Source organism: Rutilus rutilus, assembly GCF_951802725.1.
Source record: "Rutilus rutilus genome assembly, chromosome: 14".
In the NCBI taxonomy this organism is placed as follows: Eukaryota; Metazoa; Chordata; class Actinopteri; order Cypriniformes; family Leuciscidae; genus Rutilus; species Rutilus rutilus.
Window position 1 is genome coordinate 31,382,082 of NC_140219.1, and position 24,560 is coordinate 31,406,641.

The 24,560-nt window shown below is 36.4% G+C and overlaps 1 protein-coding gene across 1 annotated transcript; it reads right to left on the reverse strand.

Annotated features, from left to right (window-relative positions):
• Positions 1–5,200: 5,200 nt before the first annotated feature.
• Positions 5,201–23,188, reverse strand: zdhhc15b (zDHHC palmitoyltransferase 15b). Its single transcript, XM_084431286.1, has 12 exons — positions 23,001–23,188; positions 22,592–22,618; positions 20,057–20,151; positions 18,836–18,956; positions 18,625–18,694; positions 18,454–18,486; positions 15,924–16,044; positions 12,508–12,640; positions 12,181–12,307; positions 11,906–12,018; positions 7,057–7,120; positions 5,201–6,825 (listed from the first exon to the last, which is right to left on the reverse strand). The coding sequence occupies exons 1-11, from the start codon at positions 23,116–23,118 to the stop codon at positions 7,080–7,082; spliced, it is 999 nt and encodes a 332-aa protein (XP_084287412.1). The 5' UTR covers positions 23,119–23,188; the 3' UTR covers positions 5,201–6,825; positions 7,057–7,079.
• Between the last annotated feature and the right edge of the window lie 1,372 nt (positions 23,189–24,560).

The window sequence follows — 24,560 nt, forward strand, 5'->3', positions numbered from 1 at the left end:
AACACAAACAAATCTTTGTCTTGAAATCTATTTCCAGAATGTGAACTACTAGCCTTCTGAAATAGACCTTCAAGTGTAACATCCTGCTTCTGCAAATCAATTATATCATGAGGGGTGTCATAAAAGTCGTTCCCGTCAGGTTCAGGGAGTTGTTCTACAATAACCGTTCCCCTGACTTTGTCCTGTCTTTTCTCCCTTCTGGACCTTTTAGCTTTGGGCTCCTCCGCAAAAGGTAACAAATTAAGAGTCTGTTTATGCTCTTCTGTCTGTCTTGCCTTTGCTCTTGTAACTACTCTGACCTCTGCTACATCAGTCTGCCTTTGCAATAAGTCGACAAGTATTGGCACATCCCTACCCAAGATAACTGCATAAGGGGCTTGGTCCACAATGCCTACTGTCAACAGGTAGGGTTGACCCTCAATCTCCATCTTCAAATCAACAGTAGCATACTCTCTCTCGTCTCCATGAACACAACGTACCCTCAACTTACCCTGACTGGACATCTGTAGATCTCCTAAACACTCCTCTCTCACCAGCGTCTGACTAGATCCAGTGTCTACCAAAGCCATAAACTGCTTACCTCCTATTTTCACAGGAACGACAGTGTCTATATTCTGACCTGCTTCAACCATTATTTGAGACAGTCTGGGAACATAACAAAGACGTGCATTACTGACTCTTTGTAACGTACATTCTGCCTTCTTGTGCCCTGCCTGGCCACATCCATGACATATAAGCACTGACTTCTCTTTGTATTGACCTTCTGACTGTGGATAACTTTTAGGGTAAGATTTGAATTGGGGAGTCTGTGAACTAAAGCCTTTAGTGACGCTATAAGGTTGACCACCACCGAACCCCCTCCCAGACTTACCCTGCGTACTGTAGGTGCCGCCATGACTGTGACCCAGCTGATAAGTTGACCGCCTAGCAGCAATAAAAGTCTCAGCCAGCTCAGCTGCTTGTCTCGAAGAGGTGGGGTTGTGTTCACAAATCCAGGTTCTGATTTCAGGATTAATCACTGCCAGAAACTGTTCCAGCACAATAATTTCTCCGATTTCCTCCTTAGTCCGCTGCCTGGGTGTTATCCATTTGTCATACAGGTCTTTCAATCTTGCCTGCAGCTCTTTAGGAGTCTCCTCTTGTCGTAGAGCCTTTGCCCTAAAACGCCGCCTGTAGGTCTCTGCATTAATCTCGAATTTATCCAAGATTGCTTCTTTCACTCTAGGATACTCAAAAGTGTCATCAAGATCCATGGCAACATAAGCTGCTCTTGCCTTGCCTGTCAGCAATGGCACTATATGCAATGACCAGTCCTCGATTGGCCACCTACAGGCTTGAGCAATCCGCTCGAAGGTTGTCAAATAGTGCTCAATGTCATCATCCTCTTGAAGAGGTAACATCTTTGGCCCTTGCCAGCCCATCCATTGCGGTGGAGCAACTCCTTGCATGGACACAGGTGGTGCTGTCTCTTGACCCCCTCCTTCATTGCTCCGCCTCCTGTGGAGTACTCGAGTGGGAAGGGCTGTATTGTCTGAGGAAGTCAAAGGGGAAAAGGCTTGTGCTGCCACACCTCCCAATGTTTGTCGCTCTTGCCGATCTCTCTGCACCTCCGTCTGCAACTGCCCGAACTGATGTTGAAGAGTGCGCCACCTGTGCTCTTGCCGCTGTGCTTCCTTTTCCAGATGCAACTCTCTGGCATGCTGTGACTGCATGAAGCTCTCCACAGTCTTTCTGAGCTGGTCCATTCTCTCCCCCGTTGAGTCTGTCATCTGTGAAGTAGTGGCCCCCGACACTATACCTTCCTGGTCAGGCATTGACTCAGCGCCATCATCCTCATCCTCCTCCACCGCTCTCTGAATAGTCTGTCTCTTGGGTGGCATCTTGACGTTCTACTGAAGCCTTCTACTGCACTGGACAAAACCGCTGCCACCATTTGTCATAACGTGTCCCGTGGAGATCAAGGGGAGGTGATAGATAGGCTCAGGACTCAGATATCATCCAACGATTTTTATTTCATGCCAGTGAAGAAGTAGGGGTGAATATATTCACAGTGTTATGGCAAAAGAAAAAATTACAAAATTAAACCAAAATAAACATACACTTAACTCAGTGCAAACTTTGATGTATCAACAAACAAAGAAAAACAAATTGCTCCAGGCAGCAAAATCTTCATGAATACATTCAGCAATATGACCCCCTCTTTACCATCCTCAGGTTCAGTTTAGACTGTCTTATATAGCCTAGGACAGGCTCATTACACTCAAGACCGTACCAACTGCAGGGGCAACAATACCAAAAACCTTTGTAGCCGAAACATATGACCATTTAACTTCCAAAAACAATTAAAATAAACTCATTCAGATATTTAAACTAATTGTAAACACCAGAAGACATTTCTCCATACCTACATTAACAAAGGTTAAGTTCCCTTCCCTATTAATAGAAATGGTTTAACCCAACACAAGAAAAAGGGAAACTGTAGTCCCGCCCCCTCCTTTGAGGAGTCACAGGAACAGGAAATGGTGAGTAGACAACATGTGGGGTCACTGTTTGCAATGTGGAGATAAATACAGATTTGAAATAATAAATAACAAAAATGCATAACTACAACTTGTCTCTGTGTGGTTAATGAGAACAAACAAAGGAAAACTATAATAGACATAACATGTTGTGATGACCGCTGATATGTGCACCTATCTGCAACCAACCCAAACAGCATGTCTTAAACTTATTGTAGATTAATGTTATGTAATAATGAACCTAAGGGACTGCACCATAGTCAAAAGAAACACAAAACCATAAATAACAAATAAAGATACATAAGTCCATAAACAGATTGTAAAGACTTCGGCAGTGATGACGTCATCTTAGCACCCGTCATCACAATAGATAGATAGCTTATTATAGATAGATAGATAGATAGATAGATAGATAGATAGATAGATAGATAGATAGAGTGAGTCCTTCCAAGTGAAGGGGGTCGTGGTGGGCATAGATAGATAAGATAGATAGATAGATAGATAGATAGCTTATTATAGATAGATAGATAGATAGATAGATAGATAGATAGATAGATAGATAGATAGATAGATAGATAGATAGATAGATAGATAGATAGAGTCCTTCCAAGTGAAGGGGGTCATGGTGGGCATAGATAGATAGATAGATAGATAGATAGATAGATAGATAGATAGATAGATAGATAGATAGATAGATAAATAGATAGATAGATAGCCAGCTTATTATAGATAGATAGATAGATAGATAGATAGATAGATAGATAGATAGATAGATAGATAGATAGATAGATAGATAGATAGATAGATAGATAGATAGATAGATAGATAGAGTGAATCCTTCCAAGTGAAGGGGGTCGTGGTGGGCATAGACAGACTGCTTATTATAGATAGATAGATAGATAGATAGATAGATAGATAGATAGATAGATAGATAGATAGATAATTATAGATAGATAGATAGCTTATTATAGATAGATAGATAGATAGATAGATAGATAGATAGATAGATAGATAGATAGATAGATAGATAGATAGATAGATAGATAGATAGATAGAGTGAGTCCTTCCAAGTGAAGGGGGTCGTGGTGGGCATAGATAGACAGACAGCTTATTATAGATAGATAGATAGATAGATAGATAGATAGATAGATAGATAGATAGATAGCTTATTATAGATAAATAGATAGATAGATAGATAGATAGATAGATAGCTTATAGATAAATAGATAGATAGATAGATAGATAGATAAATAGCTTATTATAGATGGATAGATAGATAGATAGATAGATAGATAGATAGATAGATAGATAGACAGCTTATTATAGATAGATAGATAGCTTATTATAGATAGATAGATAGACAGCTTATTATAGATAGATAGATAGATAGATAAATAGCTTATTATAGATAGATAGATAGATAGATAGATAGATAGAAAGTATACTTAGTACTCACCACCACCCCTACCTTTCTGTCTGCATCTAAGAAAGTTATTATTGTCTTCTCTGAATATTCTGTCCATTTTAGCCTCCTGAAAAGTCATGTAATTATCTGCCATTAAAAATGTGAAATCAGAAATCCTCCACCTCTCTGTTCTGTTCCTGCTGACCTTTGCATTCTGTTCAACATTTCAAACTAATTCAACATCCAGCCAGCCATCAGTGATAATTGTAGACCTGGGGAAATTACACAGTGCCTGGTAGCCAGCCAAGTAACAAGTGCTGAATGGTACAAAAATGGTCCTCCAAAATAGCACAATAATGGACAGTTCACGCCGGCCATTTTTACACACAATAATTCTGAGGATTCAATTTTAAATGCTCAGCTTCTACTTTCGACGCTTTTTTGGAGTCGCTCTCATGCTAATTTGCCCCGTTTAATGAATCTAAAGTCTTTATAGCTATTTCTATTACGCATTTTCTTGTTAAATTGCCCTTTTAAAAATAATTATTTGGTCTTTTTGACAAAGATTAAATTGGACATTTCCAGCAGAGGTTGAGTTCATTTTGATTACTCACACATGGGCTTGATGATATTTCAGTTCTGACAGGAGACGCAAAAATCTGAACAGTAATTTACAAATGTGGGTAACACTTTACAATAGGGTTCATTAGTTAACATGAACTAAGAATGAGCAATACTTCTACAGCATTTATTAATCTTAGTTCATATTAATTTCAACATTTACTAATACATTATTAAAATCAAAGGTTGCATTTGTTAAAATGAATTAACGCACCGCAAACTAACAATTAACAACTGGATTTTTAAGAATTAATATTAACAAAGATTATTAATACTGTAACAAATGTATTGCTCATTGTTAGTTCATGTTAGTTAATACATTAACTAATGAACCTTATTGTAAAGTGATAATCTTTGCTAGTTAAGACTATTATCAGCCATTTTTGCTTTGACCTTAAAACCTGAAACATTTTGAAAGACAAATATATTGATATTGCGATTGTCCAATAATAATGTGTGACTTAACATTATCCCCATATCTTTTCAGTACCATACAGTGTCAGTGTCTTGTCTCAAGATGCACACAATATTTCTAAGGCATGTTTCTAAAAGCTTTCTAATGTCTTCATTTACCCGAGTCTAACTCCTGGCTTAGTCTAAACCCTGTCTGTGAAACCAGGCCTTAAACTTTATGAAGTGAAGATCACCAAATAAGTAAAGAATCTAAAGATTGTTGATATTTAATGAGCGAACAGAGCTTTCAAACAATACATATTTTGTACCATTGGAAAAACATTGGCATGTAATGACTTGAACATGTAGTGGATATGGAGTCCAGTAAAAGTGTTTGAGCACATACACAGTCAAAGGAAGCAATAATCGCCCCAAAATTAGGGTCAGTGCAAAAAAACAATAAGCATTGGCTAATGAGGATCCTCGTAAGAGAGAACCATATCATGGGTATATCAATTATTAATGTATACAATCACAGTCTCTGAAAAGGGGCACACAAACGGGACTCAAGAGGACAAAATTCAAAGGGATTACTCGCCCACTTACAATACCATACCGCTATCCCATATCTGTGTGTACTAGAGGAAAACAAGGTAATTATTTCACCATCACCTCACAGGGCAGTCCCACAAAACAGCCTGGTAACAAACATATCCCGTATTAGGATTTACATGCTAGAAGTCCTAATAAATACTGACCTCAGCAGTCTCTTCCTAAATATATACAGAGAGAGGTATCAAAATGTGTTTACATTGCATCACAATGCAAAAGGAACGAGGTGAATCCCAGACGGCTCTCGATTGACCACAGGAAAACAGTCGGGATTACTCATTACGGGTTAAAAAAGCTTCATAAAAATGCCAGCCAAAGTATACAGTGGATAAATGCATAGGATTGATTTCTTACCAACTGAATATGGAAACTCATATTGATGGTGGCAACACACACACACACACACATAGTCTGTCTGTCTCTCTCTCTCTCACACACACACACACACACCAAGGCAGAGCTCTCTGTACTCGTTTGCACCATTAGGTGAATGTCGTAAAACAATTCTAGGTCACATTTCACCCCAAAATGAAAAGAAAAAGGAAATTCGAGGAATCATATTGTGCATAAATAACAAGAAACCTATTTTACTTTGTGACATCCCAATTTTCATTATTGTAATGCATCCAGACATTTTCATTTTTTTTAAGATTTGCTGTAAGCCTCATTATTCTCGATGGTTTTTCTCATTATTGCTATACAGACTTTGCTTATTGTAATACAATGCTTTTAAATTTAAATCAGCATAAAGCCAGGATAAGAAGTAATACCAAAATGTTTAAATACTTCAGTTTAAACAACTTAAGTTTTGCTTTTTTGCACATTTTTGATATAATATACTTTCTTTCTTTCGGGTGGAATATGATCTGGACATGTTCTCTAGGTTTCAAAAAGATCCATTCAACTATCTGAGGAATAAAACTCGGCAACCAGAAACATTCTAGAAATGCCTCCAAAATGGGCGCTGATAAATTTGATCCGAGACGCGTCCGTATGTCGTCGTCAAAGCACGATAATAAACAGTCCGACAGGTCTATGACCTCTGAAAACGCCAGTTGTCCTGTGGCTCTCCTTTTCGTAAAATATGAGAAATATACTTGATAACATTCAGCATGATAAGTTCTAGGTAATCAGCATAACAAGAAAAGTCCTCACTGTTCCCGATATATTTGGCTCTCTAAAAACATGCTTTTCTGGCATGGTCCAGGGTCGTCTCATTCAACGATTGGTGCTTTCTTAAACCACTCTTGATGCTAAAGTCAGTTAAGGGTCCCACTAGTGAAAATAAATAAGAAACCAATGTTAGTGTAAAAACAGTGAATAGATTACTAGAACTAGATTTTTACATTGAGAGGTGTTGCCAGGATTTAATTCACATTTTGAAGTATCATTCATGTCAATAGTCCACGCTGAGCAGGAGTTACACACTTAACTTTAATACTGAGTGCAAGGGAAACTCTTTAACCACATTTGAATTGTGATAGTGGTGCTAAAATCGTTACTCACCAAGGGTTCGTCCACTCCAGTGATTATGATTCAGTCCTAATAATGACTGAAGGTCCATTTTCATCTGAAACAACATTTGATTGGAGAGATTTATTTGATCCAGTCTTTTTCATATTTATTTGAACAATGTGATCTGAGAATAATTGATGGCTGACTGATGGCAAAATGCGCACAGGCTAATTACGAGCTACAGGCAAAACAAATGAAATTGAGGTTTTCACAAAAATGAGTTCATTAAGCCCTCGTCTAGCGATCCCAATGCTCCTAATAGCTATTAAACATCTAAAAGTATCTTTATTTGTACGTTTTCTGAGAGGAGCACCTTTCCCTTGTCCATGGAAAACTGCATTTTTCTCTGCTCGCTTCTCGCTCTTCCCCTCAGCACAAGTTTGGTATCGTTTTAAAGCGCAACATTCCAACTTTTTGTGAATATTCATAGTGAATGCTCGATGGCACGAGTCTGAACCAATAAAATGTGATTTTCAAACTCATGCTGAAAACTGAGACAGCGCGCGATCCCGATACACACATACAGAATTACAGTATTTCCAAAATTTCTGTCTTGGCGAGTATTCACGCTGACATTCTCAGTTATGTCTTTAGTGAACGTTTGGTTAACTGTTGGGGGAAAAAACATCTGATGTGTAACATTATATTAGATCCATGCCGTACAGTAGGTATCTATGTATATAGGCTGTCTGTTTCATTAATGTTAATCAAACAATTGTGGTATCATGGGGGAAAAAAAAGTTGAATATATACTTTTCCAATAGATATTTGGTTTTGACTTGGTGTGTGCTACATTTGGTGTTATTATTACCAGGGATTGTAAGGTATGGGTTGCTATGTGATTTTGTTTTGGAATCTTCACAAAACTCGAACTCGATTTTTCTCCAAATGGACTTTGCCGACTTCAGAAAGGTGTTGCTCATCATTTAGAAGGTTTTCTTAAAAGAGAATGTGAAAATAACAATAATTTTGTTTTTAAATTTGCTCATTGTGACTCATTTTGCCAGCACGGGTCACAAATATCAATTCATACTGAACCCCAACATCCCTAAAACTTAAGAAATGCATTACATATACTGAAAATATCACAATATTATAATGCAACTGTAAATTTACTTTTCTGTGAAAATAAACAAAAGCTTTTACAAGGTGGAAAAAAGTTCAATATTCCGACCATGCGACTGAATTTAGACTTTATAGCCGTTGACTCTTATCAAACTTTACCATTGTTCTTCTACAGTATCATACATTTGTAGATCATAGTAACAACAGGTCAAACTGTGCATGGCTCATCGCTACCATAGTAAAAAAAAAAGAAAAAAAAAGTGACTATATATTATTTACTACAGTATTTGGTTTGCATAACACTATAGTATTTGTTCTGAAAATAGTAGCCTAAAGACTTCTAGTATAAATACAAATGCAAAATACTGCCATAGCTTCATAACAAATTGAAGTGCTTCTAGTTGGATCTTAAAGGGCTGTTTAATAAAAGACGCATGTTTACGACACCAGTGCGACAACTCGAAAAAAATACACAGTCTGGAGGCCTGAAATTATGGAAGCTTGTTTCCGCCACAAAATAAAACATTTTAAAAGATAATTGCGACTTTTTATCTCACAATTGCGAGTTTACATCTCGCAATTCTGACTTTATTTATCAGAATTGCGAGATATAAAGTCAGAATTGCGTGAAATAAAGTCGCAATTGCGTGTTATAAAGTCAGAATTGCGAGTTATAAAGTCAGAATTGCGTGTTATAAAGTCAGAATTGCGAGATATAAAGTCAGAATTGCGTGTTATAAAGTCAGAATTGCGAGATATAAAGTCAGAATTGCGTGTTATAAAGTCAGAATTGCGTGAAATAAAGTCGCAATTGCGTGTTATAAAGTCAGAATTGCGAGTTATAAAGTCAGAATTGCGAGATATAAAGTCAGAATTGCATGTTATAAAGTCAGAATTGCGTGTTATAAAGTCAGAATTGCGAGATATAAAGTCAGAATTGCGTGTTATAAAGTCAGAATTGCGAGATATAAAGTCAGAATTGCGTGTTATAAAGTCAGAATTGCGAGATATAAAGTCAGAATTGCGTGTTATAAAGTCAGAATTGCGAGATATAAAGTCAGAATTGCGTGTTATAAAGTCAGAATTGCGAGATATAAAGTCAGAATTGCGTGTTATAAAGTCAGAATTCTGACTTTATATCTCGCAATTGCGACGAATTGCGACTTTATTTCTCACAATTCTGACTTGATATATCGCAATTGTGAGAGAAAAAAAGTCAGAATTGTGAGATAAAAAGTCGCAATTATTATTATTTATTTATTATTCATTGGCGGAAACAAGCTTCCATATGAAATAGAACATTTCTTTTAATTACTTATTTATTTTCAGGCTAGGGTTTTGGGTATCGTTTGAATTTTAACAATTAAGAGATTCTGCTTATAACAATAACAACGATTCCTAATTTTAATTCCAATAAGGTAAAAAAAAAAGAAAAAAAAAGTATATATCATTCACATTTATTCTAAGTCTTATTTTATATCATTTCATTGTAGCTGAATACCATGAACAAACATCAACAGGCTAAAGAACACTTGAAGAGTTCAGATGCAAAAGCCTCAAGTGCCATCTGAAATTTCCTTCTAGAATGATCATTTTTATCAAGCTTGAATGTTTATGTTCACTTATTTCACTTTAATGGCAATGAAAATTACCTATTAATTGTCATTAAAGTGAAATTACTGAACTTTAATATACGAGCTTGATAAAAATACTAATTTTAGAAGAAAATTTCAGATGGCACTTAGAGGCTTTTGCATCTGAAGTCTTCACTTACACAAGGAACTTCAGCCTATGGTTTAAAAATACCATAAAAACAACTAGCATCACTAATATAAATTTCAAGCATAAACGCTCAGTAATTAAAAAAGAACAAATAAACAAATTAGCAGTTGCACAAATAAATACAACTGAACAAAAATAAAATTGAAATAAAGTGTTTTGAGATTTTCAGGTACAGAAACTGTAATGTCAAATAAAATGTCAAATTTAAAATAACACTGTATTTATAATGTATATTTTAGTTATAAAGTGCCATGTATTTGCTTTTATTGTTTGTTTAAATGTTATTATAGGGACGGCAGCAGGAATATTAGACTGCTGTCACTTTAAGAGCTGCACTGATCCAATGTACTGTTACACGTGCGTTTTCTTTCTCAACGGTTTACGATTTTATAACAAGTATCTGATTCCTAACCCTATTTCAGGCAGTATAATTTAAATGGTATTTTAAATGGTATTTTAATGGAATACACTATAATATTAACTATGTTTTTTTCTCTGAAGTCCACTTATAATGTGAATTTAATAAAGTTGAAAAAAGTTTTTTTAAATTTTTTTTTTTATGTAACTTGCCAATCAGACTGAAATGATCAAGGGTTCACCCAAAAACAAAAATTGGAATATACGGCACGTGTCACATGGGATCATTTTTAAAAAGCGTGATCCTGGTCGATATTCACTGCCATTATATGGACTAGCATGAGCGGGACATTATTATTTTTTTTTTCTTTTGTGGTCCGAAAAAGAAAGAAGGGCATACATGAGGGTGAATAAACGATGACAATATTTTCATTTTTGAATGAACTATCCCCTTTTTGGTGGCACCAAAGTATTTCAGATATAGCTGATAGTAGGGCTGGGCGATATGGGCAAAAAAAAAAAAAAAAAAATCACGATAATTTTTTTTATATCAGTCGATATCGATAATTATCACCATAAAAGTCAGATCTTTATTTCAATTATTTATATCAATTTATATCAAGTTTAAAGGCAGATTTTTGCTCCTAAGTGAAAGTTGTAGAAACAAGAGCGTTAATTGTGGTTTTAAACTACTCTTTATTGTCAAAACATATCAGGACAAACACTTGCCAAACTGGTGAACATTTCACAAATCTGAGGTAGAACATTCAAACATTTGTCATTTTTTCTTAAAAGAATAAATAGCTTGATAGAAACATTAATTTCTTAGTTTCTGCATGTGCTAATTTTTATTTGGTAAAATGTAATATTCTGACTGTTTGAGTTTTATTAAACTTAACCATTGGTCATCCAGTATCATGCATTTAGATCCTGATAACCACACTATCATGGCAAAATGTAACTTTATGGTTTCTATGGTATTTGTATGAAAAACAGTAGCCTAAATACATTATTAAATACTGTAATTATATTCCATCAGTCCTTTAATACATCGTCTACATTAATAATATAATACAATTCAATATGTATATCCCACATTTCATGGTGCAGTTAATATTACTAGGCTAACGTTACAGTAAATCCATGGTAAATGATGGGAATTTGTAGACGGAAAAGCCTTCGGACTGTATCGTTGCGCACAGTGTTTCTCCTGTTTGTCAGCGCTGTTTCATCTGCCTTTAAACTGGGTTAAGTCACTGAGACATTTGTGTTCCTCGCTGAATTCAAGCGCTTCTCACTGGATCTCGTGACGAGAACGATCAGAGTAAACGCATCTGCCCTAGTGAGCTCGCGCTGCCGTTTGGACTTTGAGCCGAGCGGATAAATGGTCCGTGTGGCGCGCGGTTCAAATGAGTTTCGTTCCGCTTTTGGCGCATAAACATTATCGAACATTTATCGAACTCTTGATATCGTTTTATCGAGAAAAAATATATCGCGATAATTATCGTTATCGTTTTATCGCCCAGCCCTAGCTGATAGTACATTGAAGTACAAAATTACATACTGAGCTTTAGTTGCTGCATTTAAAGATACATTTAAATGTGTAACATACAATTAAAATCACTGTTGATCTCACCTGCGCTTTCTTCATCTGATCCACCGTCCTCTAACCATTGCTCCTCATTGGCCAATAGAGGATTCTCGGATTCACGCAGGGTCCTCAGCGGGAAATAGTGCCCATCACCCTGGCTATAACATACAAACACACAGAACACATGGAAAATATTTACATAAGGCATACTTCATAGTGTATTTAGAAATTTGCATCCATTTACACATCTAGCCAGTGTGACGTTTGTGCTTGAGCCACACGGTTGCTTTTGAGTGCGACCAGTTTTGATCTGAGCTCACCTTGTGAACACAGGAATAAACCAGAGCTTTTTATCCTCCCCGAACACCTGCTGGAGGTTTCTGCTGAGCCCAACATGAAAGCCATTCCTGTCAGGCCCGTTCTGAAACACTGGTGCAGAAAACGCCTCTGGAAAACAGTTTATCGTTCATGGAGGTCAAACAGTCCACAAACAATTTTTAACTAATGAGCCACATAAATCACATCTGCTAACCAAAGGTCATGCAAGCGGTATACAACTATGACCTTTAAACGTCTTGCAGAAACACAATGAAAGGATAAATGAAAATCAAGGAATTCAGTACAAAAAGAAGTGAAATCTTCCTCACCTAGCGTTGATCTGTTTTTAGCCACCAGCCAACAGTGGTATCCAAACAGGAACATGAGACTGACAAAAAACATGAGAGCCACAAACAACAGGAAGAGCACGTGGAATTTGGCGGAGCCATTGGGCAGATCTCCCTAACAAACAAATGCAAAGAGACTTGAAATGTATGTGTTTAACGCAATTAACAAATACACATTTTTAATATTTAAAAAAAATAATATATATTTTTCCAAGTTATAATGACAGAACACAGTTTTAAAGAATCTCTTTGCATCTACCTGCACAAGTGCACACACACCACTTCATTCACATGCACTGTAGCTATCGTCAAAAAGCCAATATCATTCTACTTGCCCGTAAAGGGATAGTCATTATTTATTATATAGTCTTTCTTCTGCAGAACACCCACTAGATAACATATTTAGAAGAATGTACGGACAAAAACAGTTGAAAAAAAAAAGTAAGTCTATGGGGTCCAAACCAACACTGTCACTGAATGGACAAAAAAATAGTATGTTCCACAGAGAAAATGAATGCTCAAAGGTTTAGACTGACATGAGGGGGAGGAAATTATTAGAAAAGTATTTTAATGTTCCTTTAATTTGGCTGTCCTACACTGTGAGCTGATTTCATGTAGGTTTTTGACTGAGAAATACTGCAGGAATATTGATATTGATAAAAATATGCCATCATGTGAATGTTGTTCACAGTCCTTCACATGTCGTTGCAAACCCATAAGACTTGTGTTCATCTTCAGAACAATGTTTTTGGGATGGGGGTTTGAATTTATTTACCTCTAAAAGTACCATATTTTCTATGTAAATTATGCTTATTTTTATGTTATATTTAATATTTCTAACACTTCAGTAAAAAACAAAAAAACAATTCCAGTAAGTTCAGCCAAACCCGAAAAATGTGGTGACTTTGGTGTCATCTGGTGTGAGTGTGAGTGTGAGCCACATTGAGAATGTTGTACAGGCTCACCCCTTCATTTATGTGTATGTACTGTATGATCTGCATTGTGTTGGATCTATTGATTTTTATTCAACAAATAAAAAAACAAAATGCTCTGAATTATAGTTTTTCCCATTCATTTATATGGGTGCCTAATTTTGAAAAGATTCGCTTCACATTTGGATGGAAAACACAACTAATGAAGAGACAGAAATCACGCAGATTTCATATAAAAAGATCTTCCTTTGTGTTTCAAAGATGAACGCAAGTCTTACGGGTTTTCATATTTGGGTAAACTATGCCTTTAAGCTTGTGCTCAAATAGATTTGTATTTTGCTCAATGCTAAAAATAGAAGGAACATTGGTGATGACTAAGCCAGTACTTTGTTCTGAATCAAGGGTTCCCAATTCTATCTACCTGCAGAGTTCAGATCCAACCCTGATACAACACACACGTCTAATTATCAAGAGCTCCTGAAGATGTTAATCAGCTCGTTTAGCTGTGTTTGATCAGGGTTGGAGCTGAACTTTGCAGGAAGGTAGATCTCCAGGAACAGGACTGGGAACCCCTTTCTAATTTGATTAAAGGTGGTACTTGGCCTGAGAGGTTTATTCTGAGAGATGATCATTTACTTTTAAAGAGGGTTCTTCAAATCAACCTTTTTGCTACTTTCTGTTCTTTTTGACTTCATAGCTCGGGATAGTTGTTGTTGTTGTTGTTGTTGTGCCATCAGCCAATCAGCTCTAGGGTCATTAGCCCCATGGCAAATACAGATCTGAACTATTGATGGCAGATTTCAAATCGCATTCTTCAGCACCGGCCAATCAACTAAGATTGTAAATGCTAATGCATTCTCAAGAGAGAGAAAAAAATTGTAAGTGTATATCTTCTTACACAGAAGTTTATTAGCTTTAAAGAGTACACTAGCATAGTGTCATGTGAAATAGTGTCATTATGGTTTTTATGTATCAGAACATAATAAAAAGCATATGGTCGTTAGCAGGTCTTACAATTAGGTAAATACAAAGTTTAACCAACTAATTCAAATTGTGAACTCTTACTTTTCTACAGGGTTCACACTCTTTTTGACCAACTAAAACCAAATTTCCCTGCCTGAACATTTAACCTTTTATTTAGAAAGCAGCATTGGTGTGGTGTTCTTATTTTGCACATGTGCGGTTTATGTGATTTCATTGATAGGAATAAATGCATATGACTGATAACATTTTATATTAAATACAATCCAAACAAACACACTGCAGAGCTCAAAGGATTATCAAAATGTGTGCTTAAATGGAGTCAAAACTTGAAAGAGAATTAGAGACAAAATCAAAATCAGGTGTGAAAAATATAAAGTATCACGTGCTATCGGAATTATCGTAAAAATTAGCATGAACAACTGAACTTAAGTTGTATTTACCACTGGGAAGCTCTGGAATAATTCTGAAACCAAGTTCCTGAGATAGACATGCCATAAACTTTAAACATGGTGGAGGAGAGAACGATTGCTGGCTCTGAGCGCTTTTCTTTTTAGTTTGTCCACAACAGCTACATCACCTTGTCTTGTCATTAAAGTAGTGCATATTTACATATATGAATTATAATTTGAAGTGTATTGTATGTTTTATACACAGTGAAAATAGCCTATATTTGACAGAAAATCCAGAATCGTCAGCAAGCTGACCATCTATTCTAGATATTGAGGTGAATGTTTATATGTCTGTCAATGAACGGGACGCTACATTTAGTATAAAAGACAAGTATAAACCTGGTGTCCTCCATGATTCCTGTTATTTCTGACAACAAAGCACTTGAACGCGACGAGCTGGTAATCACGACTTCAGAAGAGGGGACTAGGAAATTTCCGATAACACGTGAAGGCAGCATTAATTATTTATATTACATTCAACATTATTGGGGAACCTTTCATATATCCATTTACCTCAAATGATCACTTATAACCTCCATCACTGAAATAAACAAATAAGGCTTATTTTTTTGTGCACATGTAGAATTAAATGGTTCAGTGACGGGTATAATACCAAACAAATTATGATAATAATTGTATATAATGATTTTAGTAAGTGACAATTAGCAAAAGAGAGACACACTTCACTGAAATAAGTAATTAAACGGCAATTAGCTTAATGTAAAAGTATGTTGTTGTCTCTAATTGGACAGGCAAGATGAAGAACATGATATTTTAACTGTGTGGGTTAATTGAGTTCAACATAACGCTCTGATTCAATATTTTAGTACAAAGCATAATAAAGAATACACTAATAACTATATACTGTATATAAAAAATGACCGTCCATGATTTCTCCATGACTTTCCCAAGTCCCAAGAAATATAAAGGTTTTCCATGACTGCATGAACCCTGTATCTATACGTTTTATAGTTTATAATACTTGCCTAAGTTTATTTGAGCTCAGTTGATTTAAAAAGTCAAAACTGCTCACCACCCAGAACTTGAGGAAGTACTGAAACACTGTTGATGCGATGAAGACGCAGTAGATCATGGAGTAAGACAGGAACAGCAGAAAGAACTTATAGTTGGAGAATCCAACACAGTTGTTTACCCTAAAGAGTACAGAAGACAAAAACATCACATATCCAACATTTCAGATCATTCAAACTATAATATTGTTGCTTATGAGATACACATTTAAAGGTACACTATGTAACTTTTGGCCCTCTAGCATTGAAAAAAACTAAACTGCACGCATTCTGCGGAAGAACTGTATTGGTTGATCTTCGGCTCTGCGTGACTGTGCGGATGAATATGATTCTTTCTGATAACTAAAGACAGAGTGATTATCCTCCTGCTCATAAAACATATTACTAAGCTTACGAGAAATCAGCAGTTTAGATGGAAAGGATCTCAAGCTGACTAGATGAAGACGTTACTGTAGCTTTACGCATTAATAGACACGCTACTTCCTTGAGAATAAACTCCAGCACAACAACCATAATGAAATTATCTTCACAATAGATAATACTTTACAATGTTTGAGCTACATATGACAGTTTATCTGTTCAATACACTTACTCTCCTGTGAGGTAATAAAAACACCATCATCTCCACCTCGCTTTACAACACTTCATATCCCTCAGTTCTCTCCATCTCCTAAAGCCAAGCTGATGTTGATTCTTGTTTTATTACGAGCTCTGTCTCATTCTCTTTTCTCCAGCAGACTCTCCTCTGTTCCACACACACACACACACACACACACACACACACACACACACACACACACACACACACACGATCTGATGTTGATTCTTGTTATATTACGAGCTCTGTCTCATTCTCTTTACTCCAGCAGACTCTCCTCTGTTCCACACGCACACACACACACACTCAGGATCTGATGTTGATTCTTGTTTTATTACGAGCTGTCTCGTTCTCTTTTCTCCAGCAGACTTTCCTCTGTTCCACACACACACACACACACACGATCTGATGTTGATTCTTGTTTTATTACGGGCTCTGTCCGGCGTTTGTTTAAACGGGTGATTCTCCGGAGGTTGAAGATTTAACGTCTCCATGTCAACATTTCTTGCTCATTGTGACACTGAAGCTAAGTTTATACTCTACACGTCCGCACGAGCGCGAAGGTGCGCGCGGCAAAAATAACAGCGCACGCGGCTCCGCATCCGAAGATGAACGACTTCGAGCCGAATCTGGCCGAGCTTTTCACCACACTGGCACCCAGTTTGCACGTCTAAATTAGTTGCTTACATTTAAAAAAATTAGCATACAATAACATAAAAAGTATTTTTAATGAACATAAAGGTCCATGTTTAATAAAAATGTTCACAAAACTTAAAGGAGAACTCCGGTCAATTTTAACATTGAGCTCATTTTTTTGTACATTTAGAGTGCTGTCAGTACAGAGAACAACGACAAAAATGTGAGTGATTCCTTCTGAGTGAACACGAGTGAATCTGACTGCAGTAGATGTGAAAGATATGTATAAAAATGATGTTATTTAAGCCAGCGCACATACCTGTGTTTACATCCTGTTTTCGGTTGAAGTCCAAAGTAGTCGATTGCCGAGTTCACGCGCATAGGTTTAGTTGCTATGATCACGCGCGTGAACTCGGCAATCGACTACTTTGGACTTCAACCGAAAACAGGATGTAAACACAGGTATTTGCGCTGGCTTAAATAACATCATTTTTATACATATCTTTCACATCTACTGCAGTCAGATTCACCCGCGTTCACTCAGAAGGAATCACTCACATGACCTGTGCACTTGTAATGACACATCAAGGATGTTAAGAGGTTAAAAGCAGGTTTACTACTTGCCCCATTGAAGTCAACAGGGTGCAAATTTTAAAAATAGAATAACACGGTGTAGGCAACACTGATTTTTGTCGTTGTTCTCTGTACTGACAGCACTCCAAATGTACCAAAAAATGAGCTCAATGTTAAAATTGACCGGAGTTCTCCTTTAATGAAATGTTTAGTGAAATTAGAAAATATGTAAGAGATCGTTAATTTAGTTATGTTGTATACACATTCTCATATCCATATATTTAGTTTTATTGTCACTAGTAATAATCTCAGGGTTTACTAGGATACTAGGCGAGCGTGTCGAGGATAAACGCCTCGTCCGTTTGGTGAGTTGCGCGCACAGTCTGCAGAGACTCGCGCTGTGGAGCCAGGCGAAAGTATAAACAAGGCTGAACCCCTGACTCCCACAGCAGACACACACACACACACACACACACACACTCACTCACTCACTCACTCACTCACTCACTCACTCACTCACTCAACTAACCTCTGCCACTCTCACACCAGACACACGTCAAGGCAGCCGGAGCAACTTTACTCTATTAACGGATATGACTCTCAGTTTGGAAGAAGGATTGATTATGTATTGGTTAATTTTGAACAAAAAAAAAGTTACATAGTATACCTAACAGAACAGAAAACAATAAATTACTTGATTCATTATATAATAAATGTTTATATACCATGGACAATGGTGATCCATTTTCAGAACACATCTATAAAAACACAGGGAAAGAAATACACAGTGAATCCAGGTCATTTTGTTCAACTGTAGCCTGTAACTTTAATTAAAACGAGGCTTTTGTGTAGAGAGAGGTTATCAGGAACTGGGACTGGTGTGGTGCTAGACTTACGTTTCACACACAGAGCAGTGGTGACAGCGGTCTGGCTTTATCACCTGACAGCGATCACAGAACCTGATAGCTGAAGACATGGAGATAAAGGAGATCAGCTGCCCGCCTTCACATCCGATCACATGTTTAACTGGCAAACATTCTGCTAAATGACTATATAGCTGCAGCTGCTGTGGAAATGCACACATTAAAGACAGGTGGCTGTGTGTACCTCCAGACTGAGCGCGTGTGAAGATGGGAAGTTTCTTGGCAATATCCGCGAGGATCTGCTTCTGAACATCCGGCCTCTCTTCCATCTCATATCTTTCTTTATCAGTGTATGATAACTGGAACTAAACAAAACAAAAGTTTATCAAACACATGAATGAAGAAACTGAAGTCTTATTAGAGCATCAATAGGATTTTTTGCATGACAATCAAGAAAAGTTCACCTACAAATGCAATTTTTTTTGTAATTGCCATTATTCTCAAAGGTGATTCTCATTATTGTAATACAGAACTACAAAAGGAAATTACAGGAATGCAATGTTTTAAAATAAAAAAACAGAGGTACACAGGCAGTATGACACTAAGACTTTTGCACAGTACTGTATATATATGTGTGTGTGTGTATATAAATGTGTGTATGTATGTATGCGTGCATGTATGTATGTATGCGTGCATGTGTGCATGTATGCGTGCATGTATGTATGTGTGTGTGTGTGTGTGTGTGTGTGTATGCATTTACAGTACAGGCCAAAAGTTTGGAAACATGACTATTTTTAAATAATAATTAAAGTAATTATTAAATAATTAAGTAATTAAATAATTTAAGTTTCTTCTGCTCATCAAGCCTGCATTTATTTGATCAAAAATACAGACAAAAAATGTAATATTGTTATATATTATTACAGTTGGTTTTCAATTTATTATACTTTAAATTATCATTTATTTCTGTGATGCAAAGCTGAATTTTCAGGATCATTACTCCAGTCTATCACATGATCCTTTAGAAATCATTCTAATATGATGATTCATTATCAAAGTTGGAAACAGTTCTGCTGCTTAATATTTTTTCATAACCTGTGATACTTTTTTAGGATACTTTGATGAATAAAAAGTAAAAAGACAAGATATATTTGTCTGTAAACTGCCAGTAAGCAAGCCAAAGGAGACTGCGGCAAAGAAAGAGTAACTGCATAAGGTGTTAGTAGTGGGAGAAGAGTCTCCACGCTAAGTTCAGTTCAGTTAGTTAGCTAAACTAGTCACATGGTAGATGTGAGACAATTCAGGGGAAATGTGCTTAATTATGAAAATAATGCAAAAAAATATGAAGTAATGAAAAAATTTAGTCAAATATAATTTTACATGTAGTAAAATATTACTCTGGCATTGCCACATTCGGATTCTCACAAGCACTATTTAAGACAACCATAACATAAATCACAAGCACCTTTTTAGACGGTATAGATGGTGGAGTAAAGATGGCCTTCCAATAGGTCCACCAAAACATTATAAAGCACACATGGAATATCAACAAATAGGCCACTGTGAAAAAACACACACAAAAAAAAACACACATTACATGCTATCACAAGTAAAAGTCATGATATGTCATTACATTTGTGTCATTAGTTGATAGATGCTCAAGTTGAACAGCATAAGACCAATATGAATTGTCATATTGCATAGACAATATATACACCACATGAACTACGGCTGTGTTTACACTGGCACAAAAAATCTGATGTTTTTACTCACATCCGGAATTTGTTGCACACGGTTAAACAGAAAAAAATCTGCACAAGATCTAGTGTTTTTCGCATCCGATCTGAGCCACTACTGGTTTTAAATCAGATAGGCTATATATCCGATACCTGGACATCTGACCTACGTCTAAACACACATATCCGATTCCCCTTTAAATTACAAGCCACCAGAAGGCGAGGGCGACACGTTTCCCACAAAGATATTTTTTTTAATTTTGTATTATGAATCAGATGTGCCTGTATGTGATGGCGGGGTTTTTTTTTTTATTGAGGCCGGAAACTTTATAAAGGAAAGACATTACGCCCACGCTGGAACATTCAGGAGCTGGTTTTCAACCTCTGCCCTGTGTGTTTTATAGATAAAACAGCTTCACTACTGAAAGCTACATTACATTTCTCAGCAGAGACCGGGCTCGCAAAATTTCGGCATCGCTGGTAGCCCTTCGGACGGGCACTCTTCAGGGTTCGGTAGAATTAATTCTACTAGCCCAAATAAAAAAGACAATTTTTAATATGAAAAATTGGTTAGGAGTAAAAAAAAAAATCAATCAAAAACTTTTTCAAAACACAAATATCAACAATTGGATATTAAATGATCAGATTAGAATCATCATCAATGTGTGTGACCAGTGTGGATCATGAATCGGTCTGTGTCAGACTCTGATTCGGAGATATCGACTGAGGTGCGCAGCTCCGTTGTTTTAAAGTCTGACAACATTAAAAGTGTTCATTTTCTGATGGAATAATTCACATATTGAAGTGTAGCAATCAATAATAATAATAACAATACCAGACTTTTTTGAGGCAAGTAAATGGTGCTGTAATTATTGAATGCTGTTTATATAGCAGAATATATGATGGTCAAGTCACTTTTAATTTATGTAGCGTTTGTTACCATACAGATTTGTGTGTTTCAAAGCAGCTTTACAGTGATAGTGTGTTAGCACATGGATTCAAACATACTTCTGACACGCAAAGTAAAGCATTCATGTGAAAGTGGATCTTTAATTTTTATTGATCATGTGCGTAGGCGTAATTTACAGGTGGGACGGGTGGGGCATGTCCCCACCACTTTTTGAAACATTATGATGTACCTAATACAAATGAATAAAACATCTCCAGTTAACTAGCAGAGCATTCATTTAGTTCGTTATTAAATAAGAGAGTATCTAGCGCTAAAATGTGTTTTTGAAATCAAGCTGAGCGCTCGTTGCCGCTGCTGAGTTGCATGGATACAATATATGGATAGTGATATGGATAGTGTTCTCTAGTGGCTCGCGCACAGTCTTCACTCGGACGCGCTCTTCAATCTATCGCCGTTGCGGAGACTCTCTATTCGCTCCGGTGAAATCACAAAACAAAATGCACACAAACGTGTCCCTGCTAGACTGTAACCACTGATGATGAACATATTCGGTTTTGATGAAAAAAAAATGAAAACAAAACACTATACGAGTGCAGATTAGAACCTCTGACACGCTTGGGCAAAGGTTTTAACCACATGACAATTTTTTTCCCTAAAATTGTTATCTTAATTGTTATTTTTATCTTAATATATCTGATTTAGCATTGTATTAGCAATACCAGACATGAATTATAAATAATTTTAAGACCATTCAAAACCAGAGGGTCTACTATGCGCATAGTAAAGTGATCACCGACGATAATTTTGGGTGTAGGCTAACTGATGTAAACACAGATATTGAAGTGAATGTAAACAGGCGGGCCAAAAAATCGGATATGGTCATAATATCGGATCTGTGCATTAAGACTTGCAGTGCAAACGCAGCCCTAGGCTCAACTGCAGTCGCAAACTGTTCTTTTGGTTTTGTTTTGCTTTGCAATGACTTTGAATCAGCTGGTGTTTTTGTGTATGCTTGTGGCCCACAGTGTAACCACAGTTGACTGCTTAGTCAAGTCTTGCAAATGAGTCATCTGATTTTTTTTTTTCCTTTAGACTTAACATGCCATAACTAAGTCAGTTACATAGAGACTAGGTTTATGCAAACTGTAGATGAAGTATTAACTATAATGTGCTGCTAACATGTCATTATTTTGTGTGTATAGTTGTGTTTTGTTCACTTTGTTGATGTTGCAGCTTAGTTCAACTGAGAGAACATGAAAATGATATTTCCATTTCCACGGTTTAAACAAAAAGCCCATTCATAAATCAAGGCGGCAGGTTTTTGTCTAATAAGCAATGACTGAAGATCACTTACCCCTCTCCAGATGATTACTGAGAGTAACTGAAAAACAGGTAATCAATCAGGATCAGTGTCGTGAAACATAACGTGTGTCTCAAAACCAGCAGAAAATAGGCAGAAAGCACAGAAATCATGTGAAATCATGGCCTCAGTCACAGGGATTATTCACACACTTGTGATGCTGTATGGCTTCTAGGAAGGCAACTCAATAGGTTTGAAGACACAGCCCATGTAAACAACGCTATGACACAGGTTTAACCGCGGATACAATGACTCAAACCGATTTATTTTGTATAATAATAGCAAAAATATAATAAACTGGCGAACCACTGTGAAATAGCCTAAACATGAGACTTCCTTGTTTCATACAAACAAGAACCATAAGCGAATTAAAAGGCATAAATGGTCAACAGTGGAATCTTACCGAAGCACAGCTCAAAGACATAGGCGTAATAAGACCAGAGGACCACAGATGAGATGATGATGACGGGAATCCAGGAGAAAATCCTCTGACAACATCTGAGTGCTCTCGACAGAGCCATGATCAGCCCGCTCTGACATCTGCTAGCGCGCCTCGCATTTGCATATTACCTCACAACGATCTGCTCTGGCATCCACTGGCCATCCAAGCCACAGCAGTATGTTCGGCGCTCGACTCATAGTAGTTTTTTTTTGTTTTGTTTTTTTTGCATTCCAACATTAACATAACTTCAAGACTTCACAGGCTGAGACAAAAAAAAAATATTTATTTTTTAAAAAACATAAACACTGTAGGGTTTAAATAAAATCATACTGGTTAAATAAATCAAATATTTTCCTGGCTTTATACGTTCTCATAATTCTTAAGGCATCCGTATATATAGGGTTGGCTGTTTTTACACAATTTAAACTGGGTGCAGTTTTTAAAACTTTACATTTGTGAATAAAATATTTGACAATATGAAATACACAGTGTATAACAAAGTCGCATTTTTGTCCTCCAAATGTACTCCAAATTTCAGCATATCCCAAGTAATAGATAGAAAAAAAGATATGTTATGTTTTATCCAATTAAGCACCTCATTCCAAAATGGATTAACCGTATTGAAAAAAAACCAAATGTTTCAGTATCGTTATTATTAGAGTTAAGTGTTTGAATCCACAATAAATTAATCTTTGAAATTCCTTAGCTGGGAAAATATCATACATAATTTTAAAATGTATTTTGGTGGAAGCGAAAAATAAAAGATATTTGCTTCTGAATTCCTACTGATTTCCAACTGAGATGTTGAAAAATGTAATCTCCTCTTATACGATCAGTATAGCTTTCATGCAAAAGACAATTTCTTAAAATCATATCACTCCTTGCCAATAAAACTGAAGATAAACTATCTTGGGAATATGCATGGATTTGTTTTTTTTTTGTTTTTTTTTTACTTTCAACTGTCATGATTCATGTCTTGTGTTCCCCTAGTCTTGTGTGGACTTTTATGTTATTTCCTGTTCTGTGCCATGTTTTGTAGTCCTTTGTAGTTTTTCTTGTTGATTAGTTCATGATTGTTCCCAGGTGTGTCTTGTTTGCCAATCTCCCCTTGAGTGTATATATACCCAAGTGTTTCTCATGTTCTTTGTCTGGTGTTGCCCTTGGTGGATGTTTCTTGTGAGTTGGTTTTGCGTTTGTATTTATGCTGGTTTTTGCCTGGATGGTTTTTGTGTTATTTTGTCAATAAGCTGCACTTGGATCCTCCTTTTCCTTGTTTCTTAAACTCTTTCGCGTTACATTAACATACTAAACATTGAACGTTCATATAATTATTTATTTATTTTTTCCTTAAAGTTTAATTTGGTGCAGAAATCAGAAAACAAAAAAACAGCCATTTGTATGTGCAGCACTGGCCAAACACCTCTTTGCCACCACTCCTCCAAAAACAATAAAATTACACTGTAGTAGGCTAGTGAAATAAGGATTTTCAAACCTGTGTCCTGTTTTTTTTTTCACAGTCTA

Coding starts and splice junctions, on each gene's coding strand:
- zdhhc15b (XM_084431286.1), bottom strand. CDS start 23,118: ATGGCTCTGTCGAGAGCACTCAGATGTTGTCAGAGGATTTTCTCCTGG. Junction 18,957..20,056: donor CATCTATACCGTCTAAAAAG/GTGCTTGTGATT, acceptor TGTTTTGTTTAG/TTCCAGTTATCATACACTGA. Junction 18,695..18,835: donor CACACGCGCTCAGTCTGGAG/GTACACACAGCC, acceptor CCATGTCTTCAG/CTATCAGGTTCTGTGATCGC.